This window comes from Denticeps clupeoides, chromosome 1, assembly GCF_900700375.1.
Source record: "Denticeps clupeoides chromosome 1, fDenClu1.1, whole genome shotgun sequence".
NCBI classification, from domain to species: domain Eukaryota; kingdom Metazoa; phylum Chordata; class Actinopteri; order Clupeiformes; family Denticipitidae; genus Denticeps; species Denticeps clupeoides.
Window position 1 is genome coordinate 39,744,824 of NC_041707.1, and position 14,143 is coordinate 39,758,966.

Here is a 14,143-nt window from a genome sequence, read left to right on the forward strand (position 1 = left end):
CCCTACACAGGTAACAAGCCCATATAGTTGATTGAGTTGATTGAACACTAAATTTTTGTGTTAATCTAGCCACTGGGGATGCACGTGACAGTGTATTTCCTCGCGACGGTCTCAAGCCCGGGTAAATGATGCGTCGGGAAGGGCATCCTCTGTGGCGACCCCTAACAGGAGAAGCAGAAAGCGAAAGAAGCGTCAGTTCAAATTCAAATAAACTCAGGCATGTGATGTCTGCCGTTTGTGTGGCGTTTCACAATTTTTTTTATTTTCGCCACATTGAACACCACATTCGTGCTATGACTATGACTGCATTTTATTAAAAGAGGCATTTATTGCACATGAACTATTTTTTGGGCTTCTGAAACACATTCGAATTTGAGAAGATTGTGAATCACACTAAACCAGATTCTTGGCTTCTAGTCGCACAGATTTTACGAGGAATTGGCAGGCGAAACGGAAAGATTGCATTTGTTTGTTTTTCCCTCATGCAAATTTTGCTCTCATTTCGATATTATCTTATTTTTCTCATGTGACGGCAGATTCTGTTGACACTTCCTGAAAACAGCATCTTTAACACTTCATTTGACATCAACTACTGTACCCGTGGAACCTGTCTTCTTTCTTCAAACCCACACACAAATGTTTTTTTTTTATTATGAAAAACTGCAACTGTCCGAGTGTAATTCATAATTCATAGTAGTTGTCTATCTATTCGCGTAGTTCCATGAAAGATCTGGAGCTGCTGGGTCATTTCCTATTCTATTAAATGACAGCAATCTCTGAATCTGGGACGTGCACCATACACGCCTAGTCGAAAGCGGCGTCCGCGTCCTTTTTTGGGAAGGAAAAGCATCGAGAGACCCACGTTGTGGATTTTTATTTAGTAGATTGTGTTGAGAGTTGAGAGTTGCTGTGAAGTGTCCTTCACCCCATTCAGGCATTCAGAAACTACTCATCAGACACGCCAGGCATGTTGTCTATTTTCACACACTAATCATCGTTTGAATCATGAGGGGAATGCATTCTCGTGAAAAAAAACAAAGGGAACAGGTTTACCCCGAATATTTTGACCCTCATATGCAGATTACTGAGCAACAATCGTAAAAATACATCATTTTCTTCCTTCCTCGTTCACTGAAATTTCCAGGGCTTGAATCAGCCATCTCTTCCTGAGAGATGGTGTTTGCTAGTTGTGAACGATGGCTGTGATAAAATCCTCATGCTTGGGAAAAATTATGACGGGTTCATTGGGGGTCATGACCTGGATGTTTCTCATAAATGCAATTTCTGATAATTATTTAAAAAATTATTTAAATCATAAGGGTGATTTTAAATCATAAGTTTTTGACTTGCTTGCTGTGGGACTAATTCTTAACATATTTTTAAATGCAATGCCCATGTTGCCAGTGTTAATGATTCTTTTTTCATTTTTAATAAAGTCAATAAATGCAGTTATTGCAGCTGTTTCGTTTTCTTCCTGTGGTTGAAATTTGTGCTGGACCCAGAAAATAAAGGTGGAAATTTAAAATATAAAAAAGTGTCACAGTGAACTATTGAGAAAGCCAAGGTAATTGATTTGTATTTTATTGATTGTCAGAGTCTGCATGGTTTTTAATAATAAAAAATAAATAAACAGACCAGATCATCTCCCTTTCACTCCATCTCACTCGTCTCTTTCATAATTTGAACTCTGAGGGTGGTTGGTAGTCTAGTGTGTAACACACTCGCCTATGAACCGGAAGACCCAAACCCTACTTACTACCATTGTATCATTGCACTGGATAATTGCGTCTGATAAATGGCGTAAATGTACATGTACTCACCCATATTCACATATTTTGTTTTTGTGCCACTGATCATTGCTCAAGCCACTTGTACAGCTTGTTCTTGTAGGGTGATCAGACATGTCCTCTTTACGCATCCGGCCACATATTTAGAATTGTCCAGGTTTTTGAGCTGTCATGGCATCCCATACGTCTGTCACTTACACTCGTGCACCCACACAACTGCGCCAACCCCGATGTGGATTTGATACCTGTCAGTCAGACCAAGGCAGCTAGGCTTTGATGCAGCTGTGAATATAGAATCTGATTACTACGCAAACCTCGAACGATTTGAGGGTATTTACATCCAAATCAGTTGAACAGTGTCCCCACTTTTTAAGGGACCTAAAGTAATGGGACAATTGGTGTGTGTTCCCTCATTATCCCATTTACAATGAGCAGAGTTCACTCTGTTTCTGTGAACTCTCAATATGAGATCCAAAGAGCTGTCACTGTCAATAAAGCACGTCATCATTAGGCTGAAAAATATAAAGAACCCATCAGAGGGATAGAAAAAAGCACAATAGGTGTTGCCAAATAAACTGTTTGGATGATTCTTAAAAATAAAGATCACACTGGAAGACCATGGACAAAAAAATTGGGACTGAGGACTGAGTCAGACAAGAAAAAAAAAACCTACCAGGAAGGAGTGAGGGTGCAATAGGTGTCAGAGTAGGGTTGTGGTAGATTTGTCCAAGAAAACAGTCCAATAGGTGCAATAGCAATTTTGGTATTAAAATAATCTAATATTGTGCATTGGAGATCAGATCTGTCCATGTTTGAAGGTGCTGGACAGTGAAGAGTAGGTTTCAACCAGCCAGAGATCTTATGTCCTTTATGATGATATTGGTCCATCATGGTGGTGCATGGTGGCAGTGGTCTTTGGCGGTCATACGTATGGTAGTAGGAGCACAATCAACATTGAGTGAGAAGTCAGAAGTCTGCCAGCTTAAAGAACCAAGTGAGAATATTTCAGTGTTGTTAGAAATTAACATGATGAAGTCTATAAAGTCCTTTCTATTGTTCTTAGTTTTAGATAATTATGTTTCCTCTCTGATTTTAGCTGAGTGCTTCTAGCTGAGTTGTGTCACATCTGCATAACAGTGGTGGTTGATATTATGGTAGCAAATTATGTTTCTAAGCGAAAAGATTTATTGCATTCAGAACGTATCCACAGCGCATCACTTTTTCCAACATTGTGTTACGTTATTATTACAAAAATTTATTTCCTCAGAATTTTACACACAACACCCTATGATGACAACATGAAAAAAGTTTACTTGAGGTTTTGGCAAATGTATTAAAATAATATGGACCTGATTTGGAAAGACACACGCCTATCTATATAAGGTCCCACAGTTGACAGTTCATAAACCAAGCATGAAGTCAACGAAATCGTCTGTAGACCTCCAAGACAATATTGTCTCGAGGCACAAACCTGGGGAAGGTTGCAGAAAAAATTCTGCTCCTTTGAAGGTCCCTATGAGCACCGTCATCCGTAAATCCATCATCCGTAAATGGAAGAAGTTCATAACCACCAGGACTCTTCCTGGGGCAGTGGTGGTCTAGCGGTTAAGGAAGCGGCCCCGTAATCAGGAGGTTGCCGGTTCAAATCCTGATCCGCCAAGGTGCCACTGAGCAAAGCACCGTCCCCACACACTGTTCCCCGGGCGCCTGTCATGGCTGCCCAGTGCTCACTCAGGGTGATGGGATAAATGCAGAGGACAAATTTCACTGTGTGCACCGTGTGCTGAGCTGTGTATCACATGTGACAATCACTTCACTTTGTTATTATTATTCCTAGAGCTGGCCGGCCACCTAAATTGAGCGATCAGGGAAGGTGTCAGGGAGGTGGCCAAGAACCTGATGTCAGAGGTCCAGAGGTCCTCTGTGGACAGAGGAGAACCTTTTAGAAGTACAACCATCTCTGCAGCAGTCCACCAATCAGGCCTGCATGGTAGAGTGGCCAGACAGAACAACAACAATAGCCCATAATCACATACAGTGTGTCTCAATGGGTTTTGACAGGCCCTGCTGTTGACACCCTCGACACCTGACCCTTCTGCACACACGGAAAAACTCCACACAAAAAAACCCTTGAGGAGAGAGAAAAAAGAAAGGAAGAAACTGTCAAGCGCAGAGGCGGGACATGCTGGGAACAAGGATTTATTATAAATAAACAATAAACACAAATAAACACCAGCACGAAGGCCAAAAAGGGAAATAAAAATACCCGCAGGCGTGTGGCGATTGCCAGAACTCAAAATACATATACATACATGGTTGCCAGGTCAAGTTCACTAGAGTCCACAAAAATGCCGCCGCTCCAGAAGGGGCGGAGTTACAGTCTTTTATAGTCGGTCAGAATTGGCTTCAGCTGTCGCGATCACCTGGAGCCAATCCTGACAGAAACCTTGGGGAGGAGTGAACCTGCAGTTGGTGATGATTTTTCTATGAACAGAATAAGTCCTACAGTTATAGAGGTGGAAAAGTCCAAAGTGAAGTACAGAGCATCCGTCCATGTTTGTAGTAGTTGTTTAGTCCAGCGTCATGGTGTACATTGTGACCTAGGACAGAACATTGTGGAACACCAAACTCTACTTTACTATGTGAAGACGAATCAGTCAGATATGACCTGAACCATATGAGGGGCATTCCCTTAATCCCAACAACATTCTCTAACCCTTTAAGGAGAATAGCGTGACAAGCAACGAGATGAGGCCAACAGCAGGTCTCAGCTGCTGGGCTACGACTTTTTCAAAAATTTTCGATATGAACAGAAGGTTGGAAATCGGTCTATAATTTGAAAGTTGACTGCGATCAAGATCAAGAAGACATGGTGAGGAGCTCAGACATTCGGGAGGGATTCAGAGTAGAACCGCTGCTCCTCCAAATTGAGAGGAGCCAGATGAGGTGGTTTGGACATCTGGTCAAGATGCCTCCTGGACGCCTCCCTGGGGAGGTGTTTCAGGGATGTCCTGCTGGCAGGAGGCCCCCGGGTCGATCCAGAGAAATTTATATCTCCAGTCTGGTCTGGGATCGCCTTGGGGTCCTGTCGGAGGAGCTGGTGGAGGCGGCTGGGGAGAGGGGTTGTCTGGGATTCCCTACTTGGGATGCTGCCTCCGCGGCCCGAACCCGGATAAGCGGAGGAAGACGACGATGACAAATTTTACTTTGTTCATTTTACATTTCCGTTCTAATTTCCAGGCAGTCTTCTTATGCAAGCGTGTGTGATCATTATACCAAGGAATTACATTTTTAAGGTATTAAATCTTCCTTTTGAGGGGAGCAGCATTATCTAACCTACTATGCAGTGTTAATTCTAGTCATTTGGTCGCTTGGTCGAGTTTAGCAGGGTCTGACGAATCAGCATTGATAAATCTGTTAATAAACCTCTGCGCTGTACTTGTCCATTTGTCACTATTGTGACTGTTTTATTGTGTCCAAGACATATTTTAAAAGCGATTAGGAAATGATCTGAGATTATTTCAGATTGCGGAAGAGTGACTATGCCTTCTATTTAAACTGAAGGTGACCACCTTCATGAGTAGGTCCAATTATATTTTGTTTAACTCCAACTGAGTCTAGTATAGACAGGAATGCTGTTCTTATTCTAATTCATCACAGTGGATGTTTAAGTCGCCGACAATTAAAGCTTTATCCACAGATACAACCGGGCTGGAAACAAAGTCTGTAAATTCACTAAGAAACTCAGAGTGAGGTCCAGGGGCTCAATAAATAATAATGAATGGAATAAACTTGGAATAAACTTACATGGGTTTTGTTTGTGTAAAGAATCTCAAAAGAGTTTAAATCCATGTGCGGGTTTAACCACTTAACCCTGAGTGTCTCCAGTTCTTCTGGATAAGGGCGTCTGATAAATGCTGTAAATGTACACTGAGATGTTTTTCAGCTGCAGGAACTGGAAGACTAGTCAGGATAGAGGGAAAACCTGCTCCAGAGTGCTCTTGAACTCAGACGGGGTTGACGGTTCATCTTTCAGCAGGACAACAACCCTAAGCACACAGCCAATATATCAAAGGAGCGGCTTCAGATCTCTGTGAATGTCCCTGAGCCCAGACTTGAATCCGATTGAACATCTCTGGAGAGATCTTAAAATGTTTGCATCGACACTTCCCATCTAACCTGATGGAGCTTCAGAGGTCCTGCAAAGAGGAATGGGCCAAACTGGCCAATGATAGGTGTGCCAAGCTTGTGGCATCATATTCAAAAAGACTTGAGGCTTTAGTTGTATTTAATCAATACTGATATATATATATATTAGTATATTGATCTAAGGCTGAGAATACTTTCATGTGATTTATGTGAGTAAATGATTTCTCATTTATGGGGTGTTGTGTGTAGAACTTGGAATAAGGCTGCAACATAACAAAACTGTGAGGCACTGTGAATACTTTCCCGGGTGCACTGTAGATAGCAAGAACAATATCGGTCCTCTGAGATACTTCATATTTGACCAATGCTTTTCAGAACATTTACTATAGCTATTCGCACAAGTGTATCAGCCCATTCAAGTGCACAGCCTCTGATTCAGTAGAATCCAGTGGTCAACAGACCTGAGATCAATTCGGATGAGTGCTGAAATGCAGTCATTGTCAGGTGACATAAATGGAACATTTGTCACATCGTCACTTGGTTTCCGTGTTGTAGTGAGGTCCAGAACCTGACTGGAATGCATCAAGAATGCTGTTCCTTTCGAGGAAATTCATGAGCTGATGCTCTACAGCTTTTTCTACAATTGGGCAATAATAATCATTATATATACATATATATTGTAAGAGTAATAACTGTTTATTTACAATCCTGAATTTAATATTATTGAATATATGACAATTTTGAAAAGGGCTCAAGTTGACTAAGGTGGTTTATGAAAAAAAATCTGAACATTGATGAGAATTTGCGTATGCATTTTTTGACCAGGAAGAGTGCGCGGGGGTGCACGGATGACATCTAAAAGTGCCACAAGCTCCAACACAGCCAGAATGATAAGAAAATAAATGGAACAATGTACAAAAATGGCCGAAGACAGCACAAGGGTTTTAAGTCACTTCAAGACAACTGATACACTCAGTTTCCTGTCATTTGTACCGATTTGTTTCGCAACTTGAGCAGGATAATGAAAGGTCAAACAAAGCAGCCATAGTCAGAAGAAAATAAGCTTTTCATGTATCACAAAGTCCTTTTGAATGTGAAACAAACATCTCAAGACAAAAAGCACATACTCGCTCTGCTCGGTTCCTGTCATTTGTTCATTTAAGGCATTTATCGGATGCCCTTACTGCCTTACAGTAAGTAGGTACAGGGACACAATGGTATTAAACGGGGTTTGAACCTGTGACTTTGCGGCCTTCTGGTTCACATTTCCTCAACTTAAATAAGACACACAGGGATTGACTGCCGGTCATGTTCACTAGTGGGTCGTTTATTTGCATCAAGGTGCTAAAAAGGGGTGAATTGGACGAACAAGTTGTTCATTGAAAGGACGTATTTATTTAATAGATGTTCACTGAGCATAAATGAACAATCACTGACACGTTTCTATGCCCTCGGGGTAAATCGGTAAAATGTAGCAGGTAGCATCAGTTCCCGGTTGAACAGGCTTGACAGGCTTCATTTTCATATTAATGGAATGAGGATGAGCCGGGATTTTGACCTTTCCGTTTCTGCGAAACGAACGAAAGCGATTGTTGTCCATTAAACTCCACCAGCGAGTGTCGCAGAACGCCAAGCTCTCCTGCAAGACTTCACTGTGAGAATCACCATAGACAGAGCCTGGGGTGAACGTGCATAAAACCCTCAAGACTGAACTGCCCTTTGAATATAGCTCATTTTTATATTCAAAATAAAAAAAAAATCCGGGTTGCAGGAGGTAATTTGAGTTCACTTTATATGTAACCTAGGAAAGGCCACATACATCTGACGATCTTTGAAAGCACCATTCAAAGCCAACCAACAAATACCACAATACGCTTTATGTAACACAGGCTTGAAATGAACACAAAAAGACAGCAGGTTTCTTCACATTCTCAAGCCCTATAGATTACAAAGCCTGTAAATGTCAAGTCTCTGTATATTTCTTGGCACAATGAAACAGCGTCACGCGTAGTCAAGGTGTCTAATGAACCATTGATTGAGTCGCTGCTAATGTTTTTTTTTAGTTTTTAAGGTGTGTCTTGCTGCGTTCAAGGAAATACCTTTTCTCCACAGGCAGTCATTACAGGGCAATGCAGCAGTTCTTTTGACATGAATCACATAAAGGAGAGGGTTTATGATGTGGGACGTCATGGGATCATCACGGTGACAGGATCTGAACAGAAACAATGGTGTTAAACAGAATGCTTCTAATTCCACTTTTTCATTTATGTAGACAATATGCGCAGCAGTGCAGATTGGAAGAATTTACGTAAAGTGGTTAACACACTCGCCTATGAACCACAAAGAATGTAAATGTAAATGTATATCTCCACCCAGGTCATGGGAGAATGCCACCACGAATCCAGTGCCACCAAAAAAGGGACCATCGACAATGTAAAAAAATAGAAAACAGAGAAGGAAACATCTTCACAGAGAAGAAGAAAAATACACGCTGATAGGCTGCAATATTGATTTTGTATTGATGTTCCTCACATTTTGTTTAATTTGTCAAAGCCAAAAAAGGTTTTTATTTAAGCGTATATAATCGTGATGAAAATGTGCCTTGGTCACGGTGTTACACGTTCCAAAAGAAATAAGGTCTCTCGTTTGTATAGCTCTTTGCATAAATATGTAAATTTGGATTTAAATGTATGAAGTTCTTTGCACTGCAGTTAAATGAAGTTAAATTAAATGTTTTGGCTATTCAGTCGTTTCTGTTTAGTGCAGCACATGCATTGGGCTTTTATGCAGTCTTTGCATTGAAGCTGCTTGTGAAAGGCTGCCTGGAAGCTACCATTCTATACATCGGGGTGAGGTCAGAGGGGTGGGCGTGGGCCAGGGTCTGCAGCAGTCCACCGGGCAGGCAGATAAAGCCAGGGCGGGGTCCGCACTGCCACCGCATCGGAGCGAAAGGGGAGGAGGGGCTGGGCACGTGTAGGGCGGGGTGGGGGGGTCGCTGCAGATTACAGACTACTGGGAGTAAGAGTAAGGGACAGAGTGGCTGCCGGGGTACAGTGAGACTGCTGAGTCGGCGAAACGCAGTGAAAGCCGGAGAGAGACGGCGCAAGGGAAAGGCAGAGTGAGGGAGGGAGGCGAAGACAGATGGACGGACGGACGAGGGAGAGAAGTGAAGAGGTGTGACCCGGAGTTTAAAGAAAACTGTCTTATGCAACAGTGTTAGGGGTCCTGCTGGTACTTAAGGTCAAAGTTCAGTGGTGAAGACGATGCACTTGCTTGCTGTGTGCAGAAATACGCTGTGAAGAATAAAGGTACGTTTCCCCCCATTTCTTCCTCTTTTCATCACTTTGAACACTGCTGCCTTGATACTGAATTATTTGTAAAAAAAAAAAAAAATATATATATATATATATTAGATTGTCTCCATGAGCGTGATGAACGTGGTGTCTCTGCCCACCTTATCCCGTGTGGCATTGTGTGGCGGCACCCATGGCAACGAGCTCTCCGGCATCTACCTGGTCCGGGAGCGTCTGAGGAGGCGAGAGAAGGGAGCGGAGGCTGAGCCGTTCGCCCTGGTGACGGTGATGTCAAACCCGCGCGCCGTCCAGCAGTGTCGCCGCTACACCGAGACGGACCTGAACCGCTGCTTCACTGAGGCGACGCTCAGGTGGATGCCCGATGATGACAATCACAGTTTACTGAAGCACGGTCAAAATGCAGGAACAAAGGACATCCAGGTCGAGGTCAAGGTCATACAATCGTATACGTTGACCCTGTAAGACAGAATACGTCAATCAATGTCCCTGTCCATACCCATAACTTTTGAACATTGGAGAATCCAGTAAATACATTTTATGAATTTTAGGAAAATAACACATTTGTAACACATGTCGTGCGCCTAACTGGCGAAATTGTGGCTTCCTTTGTGTTAAAGGTCATTGTGGTGCGCCTATCTGGCGAAATTGTGGCTTCCTTCACGTTAAAGGTCACTGTGGTACGCCTAACTGGCGAAATTGTGGCTTCCTTCACGTTAAAGGTCACTGTGGTGGCCCTAACTGGCGAAATTGTGGCTTCCTTCACGTTAAAGGTCACTGTGGTGCCCCTAACTGGCGAAATTGTGGCTTCGTTCGCGTTAAAGGTCACTGTGGTGGCCCTAACTGGTGAAATTTTGGCTTCCTTCACGTTAAAGGTCATTGCTGTGCGCCTAACTGGCGAAAATGTGTCTCCCTTCGCGTTAAAGGTCACTGTGGTGCCCCTAACTGCCGAAATTTTGGCTTCCTTCATGTTAAAGGTCAATGTGGTACGCCTAACTGGCGAAATTGTGGCTTCCTTCATGTTAAAGGTCACTGTTGTGCCCCTAACTGGTGAAATTGTGGCTTCCGTCGTGTTAAAGGTCACTGTGGTACACCTAACTGGCGAAATTGTGGCTTCCTTCATGTTAAAGGTCACTGTCGTGCCCCTAACTGGCGAAATTTTGGCTCCCTTCATGTTAAAGGTCACCCTTCATGTTAAAGGTCACTGTGGTATGCCTAACTGGCGAAATTGTGGCTTCCTTCGTGTTAAAGGTCACTGTCGTGCCCCTAACTGGCGAAATTTTGGCTCCCTTCGTGTTAAAGGTCACTGTCGTGCCCCTAACTGGCAAAATTTTGGCTCCCTTCATGTTAAAGGTCACTGTCGTGCCACTAACTGCCTAAATTGTGGCTTCCTTCGTGTAAAAAGTCAATGTCGATCCCCTAACTGGCAAAATTTTGGCTCCCTTCATGTTAAAGGTCACTGTGGTACACCGAACTGGCGAAATTGTGGCTTCCTTCATGTTTAAGGTCACTGTCGTGCCCCTAACTGGCGAAATTTTGGCTCCCTTCATGTTAAAGGTCACTGTGGTATGCCTAACTGGCGAAATTGTGGCTCCCTTCGTGTTAAAGGTCACTGTCGTGCCCCTAACTGCCTAAATTGTGGCTTCCTTCGTGTAAAAAGTCAATGTCGTGCCCCTAACTGGCGAAATTTTGGCTCCCTTCATGTTAAAGGTCACTGTGGTACGCCGAACTGGCGAAATTGTGGCTTCGTTCGCATTAAAGGTCACTGTCGTGCCCCTAACTGCCTAAATTGTGGATTCCTTCATGTTAAAAGTCACTGTGGTGCACCTAACTGGCAAAATTTTGGCTTCCTTCACGTTAGAGGTCACTGTTGTGCCCCTAACTGCCGAAATTTTGGCTTCCTTCATGTTAAAGGTCAATGTGGTACGCCTAACTGGCGAAATTGTGGCTTCCTTCATGTTAAAGGTCACTGTCGTGCCCCTAACTGGCGAAATTGTGGCTTCCTTTGCATTAAAGGTCACTGTCGTGCCCCTAACTGGCGAAATTGTGGCTTCCTTCGCGTTAAAGGTCACTGTGGTACGCCTAACTGGCGAACTTTTTGCTCCCTTCATGTTAAAGGTCACTGTGGTACGCCTAACTGGCAAAATCTTGGCTTCCTTCGTGTTAAAGGTCACTGTGGTACGCATAACTGGCGAAATTTTGGGTTTCTTCACATTAAAGGTCACTGTCGTGCCCCTAACTAACTAAATTGTGGCTTCCTTCATGTTAAAGGTCACTGTCGTGCCCCTAACTGGCGAAATTTGGGCTCCCTTCATGTTAAAGGTCACTGTGGTACGCCTAACTGGCGAAATTGTGGCTTCCTTCATGTTAAAGGTCACTTTGGTACGCTTAACTAACTAAATTGTGGCTTCCTTCGCGTTAAAGGTCACTGTGGTTCGCCTAACTGGCGAACTTTTTGCTCCCTTCATGTTAAAGGTCGCTGTGGTACGCCTAACTGGCGAAATCTTGGCTTCCTTTGTGTTAAAGGTCACTGTGGTCGCATAACTGGCGAAATTTTGGCTTCCTTCACATTAAAGTTCACTGTCGTGCCCCTAACTGCCTAAATTGTGGCTTCCTTCATGTTAAAGGTCACTGTCGTGCCCCTAACTGGCGAAATTTGGGCTCCCTTCATGTTAAAGGTCACTGTGGTACGCATAACTGGCGAAATTTTGGCTTTGTTCGCATTAAAGGTCACTGTCGTGCCCCTAACTGGCGAAATTGTGGCTTCCTTTGCATTAAAGGTCACTGTCGTGCCCCTAACTGGCGAAATTGTGGCTTCCTTCGCGTTAAAGGTCACTGTGGTACGCCTAACTGGCGAACTTTTTGCTCCCTTCATGTTAAAGGTCACTGTGGTACGCCTAACTGGAAAAATCTTGGCTTCCTTCGTGTTAAAGGTCACTGTGGTACGCATAACTGGCGAAATTTTGGGTTTCTTCGCATTAAAGGTCACTGTCGTGCCCCTAACTAACTAAATTGTGGCTTCCTTCATGTTAAAGGTCACTGTGGTACGCATAACTGGCGAAATTGTGGCTTCCTTTGCATTAAAGGTCACTGTCGTGCCCCTAACTGGCGAAATTGTGGCTTCCTTTGCATTAAAGGTCACTGTCGTGCCCCTAACTGCCTAAATTGTGGCTTCCCTTGTGTTAAAGGTCATTGTGGTGCCCCTAACTGGCGAAATTGTGGCTTCCTTCACGTTAAAGGTCACTGTGGTGCCCCTAACTGGCGAAATTGTGGCTTCCTTTGCGTTAAAGGTCACTGTGGTGCCCCTAACTGGCGAAATTGTGGCTTCCTTCGCGTTAAAGGTCACTGTGGTGCCCCTAACTGGCGAAATTGCTGCTTCCTTTGCGTTAAAGGTCACTGTGGTGCCCCTAACTGGTGAAATTGTGGCTTCCTTTGCGTTAAAGGTCACTGTGGTACGCCTAACTGGCGAACTTTTTGCTCCCTTCATGTTAAAGGTCACTGTGGTACGCCTAACTGGCGAAATTGTGGCTTCCTTCACGTTAAAGGTCACTGTCGTGCCCCTAACTGGCGAAATTGTGGCTTCCTTTGCATTAAAGGTCACTGTCGTGCCCCTAACTGGCGAAATTGTGGCTTCCTTCGCGTTAAAGGTCACTGTGGTACGCCTAACTGGCGAACTTTTTGCTCCCTTCATGTTAAAGGTCACTGTGGTACGCCTAACTGGCAAAATCTTGGCTTCCTTCGTGTTAAAGGTCACAGTGGTACGCATAACTGGCGAAATTTTGGGTTTCTTCGCATAAAAGGTCACTGTCGTGCCCCTAACTAACTAAATTGTGGCTTCCTTCATGTTAAAGGTCACTGTCGTGCCCCTAACTGGCGAAATTTGGGCTCCCTTCATGTTAAAGGTCACTGTGGTACGCATAACTGGCGAAATTTTGGCTTTGTTCGCATTAAAGGTCACTGTCGTGCCCCTAACTGGCGAAATTGTGGCTTCCTTCGCGTTAAAGGTCACTGTGGTACGCCTAACTGGCGAACTTTTTGCTCCCTTCATGTTAAAGGTCACTGTGGTACGCCTAACTGGCAAAATCTTGGCTTCCTTCGTGTTAAAGGTCACTGTGGTACGCATAACTGGCGAAATTTTGGGTTTCTTCGCATTAAAGGTCACTGTCGTGCCCCTAACTAACTAAATTGTGGCTTCCTTCATGTTAAAGGTCACTGTGGTACGCATAACTGGCGAAATATTGGCTTCCTTTGCATTAAAGGTCACTGTCGTGCCCCTAACTGGCGAAATTGTGGCTTCCTTTGCATTAAAGGTCACTGTCGTGCCCCTAACTGCCTAAATTGTGGCTTCCCTTGTGTTAAAGGTCATTGTGGTGCCCCTAACTGGCGAAATTGTGGCTTCCTTCACGTTAAAGGTCACTGTGGTGCCCCTAACTGGCGAAATTGTGGCTTCCTTTGCGTTAAAGGTCACTGTGGTGCCCCTAACTGGCGAAATTGTGGCTTCCTTTGCGTTAAAGGTCACTGTGGTGCCCCTAACTGGTGAAATTGTGGCTTCCTTTGCGTTAAAGGTCACTGTGGTACGCCTAACTGGCGAACTTTTTGCTCCCTTCATGTTAAAGGTCACTGTGGTACGCCTAACTGGCAAAATCTTGGCTTCCTTCATGTTAAAGGTCACTGTGGTACGCATAACTGGCGAAATTTTGGCTTCCTTTGCATTAAAGGTCACTGTCGTGCCCCTAACTGGCGAAATTGTGGCTTCCTTTGCATTAAAGGTCACTGTCGTGCCCCTAACTGCCTAAATTGTGGCTTCCCTTGTGTTAAAGGTCATTGTGGTGCCCCAGTTTTTCTAGGAGTGTTCTCCCACACTCCTAGAAAAACTGGGAGAGGAGGGGGTACTGG

At 44.0% G+C, this 14,143-nt stretch overlaps 1 protein-coding gene and 1 long non-coding RNA gene across 3 annotated transcripts in view; one reads left to right on the plus strand and one right to left on the minus strand.

Annotated features, from left to right (window-relative positions):
• On the minus strand, positions 1–12,765 carry LOC114794196 (uncharacterized). The gene is made up of 3 exons (XR_003750317.1): positions 9,391–12,765; positions 8,036–8,148; positions 1–161 (listed from the first exon to the last, which is right to left on the minus strand). It is a non-coding gene; the product is annotated as an uncharacterized LOC114794196 (long non-coding RNA).
• LOC114793866 (N-acyl-aromatic-L-amino acid amidohydrolase (carboxylate-forming) B-like) overlaps positions 8,966–14,143 on the plus strand; it is a 10,432-nt gene continuing 5,254 nt past the window's right edge. For both annotated transcript variants that reach the window (XM_028986005.1, XM_028986014.1), the window contains exons 1-2: positions 8,966–9,244; positions 9,350–9,600. In XM_028986005.1, coding sequence (XP_028841838.1) covers positions 9,359–9,600 — 242 coding nt within the window. In that variant the 5' untranslated portion in view covers positions 8,966–9,244; positions 9,350–9,358. The remainder of the gene's footprint in view (positions 9,245–9,349; positions 9,601–14,143) is intronic.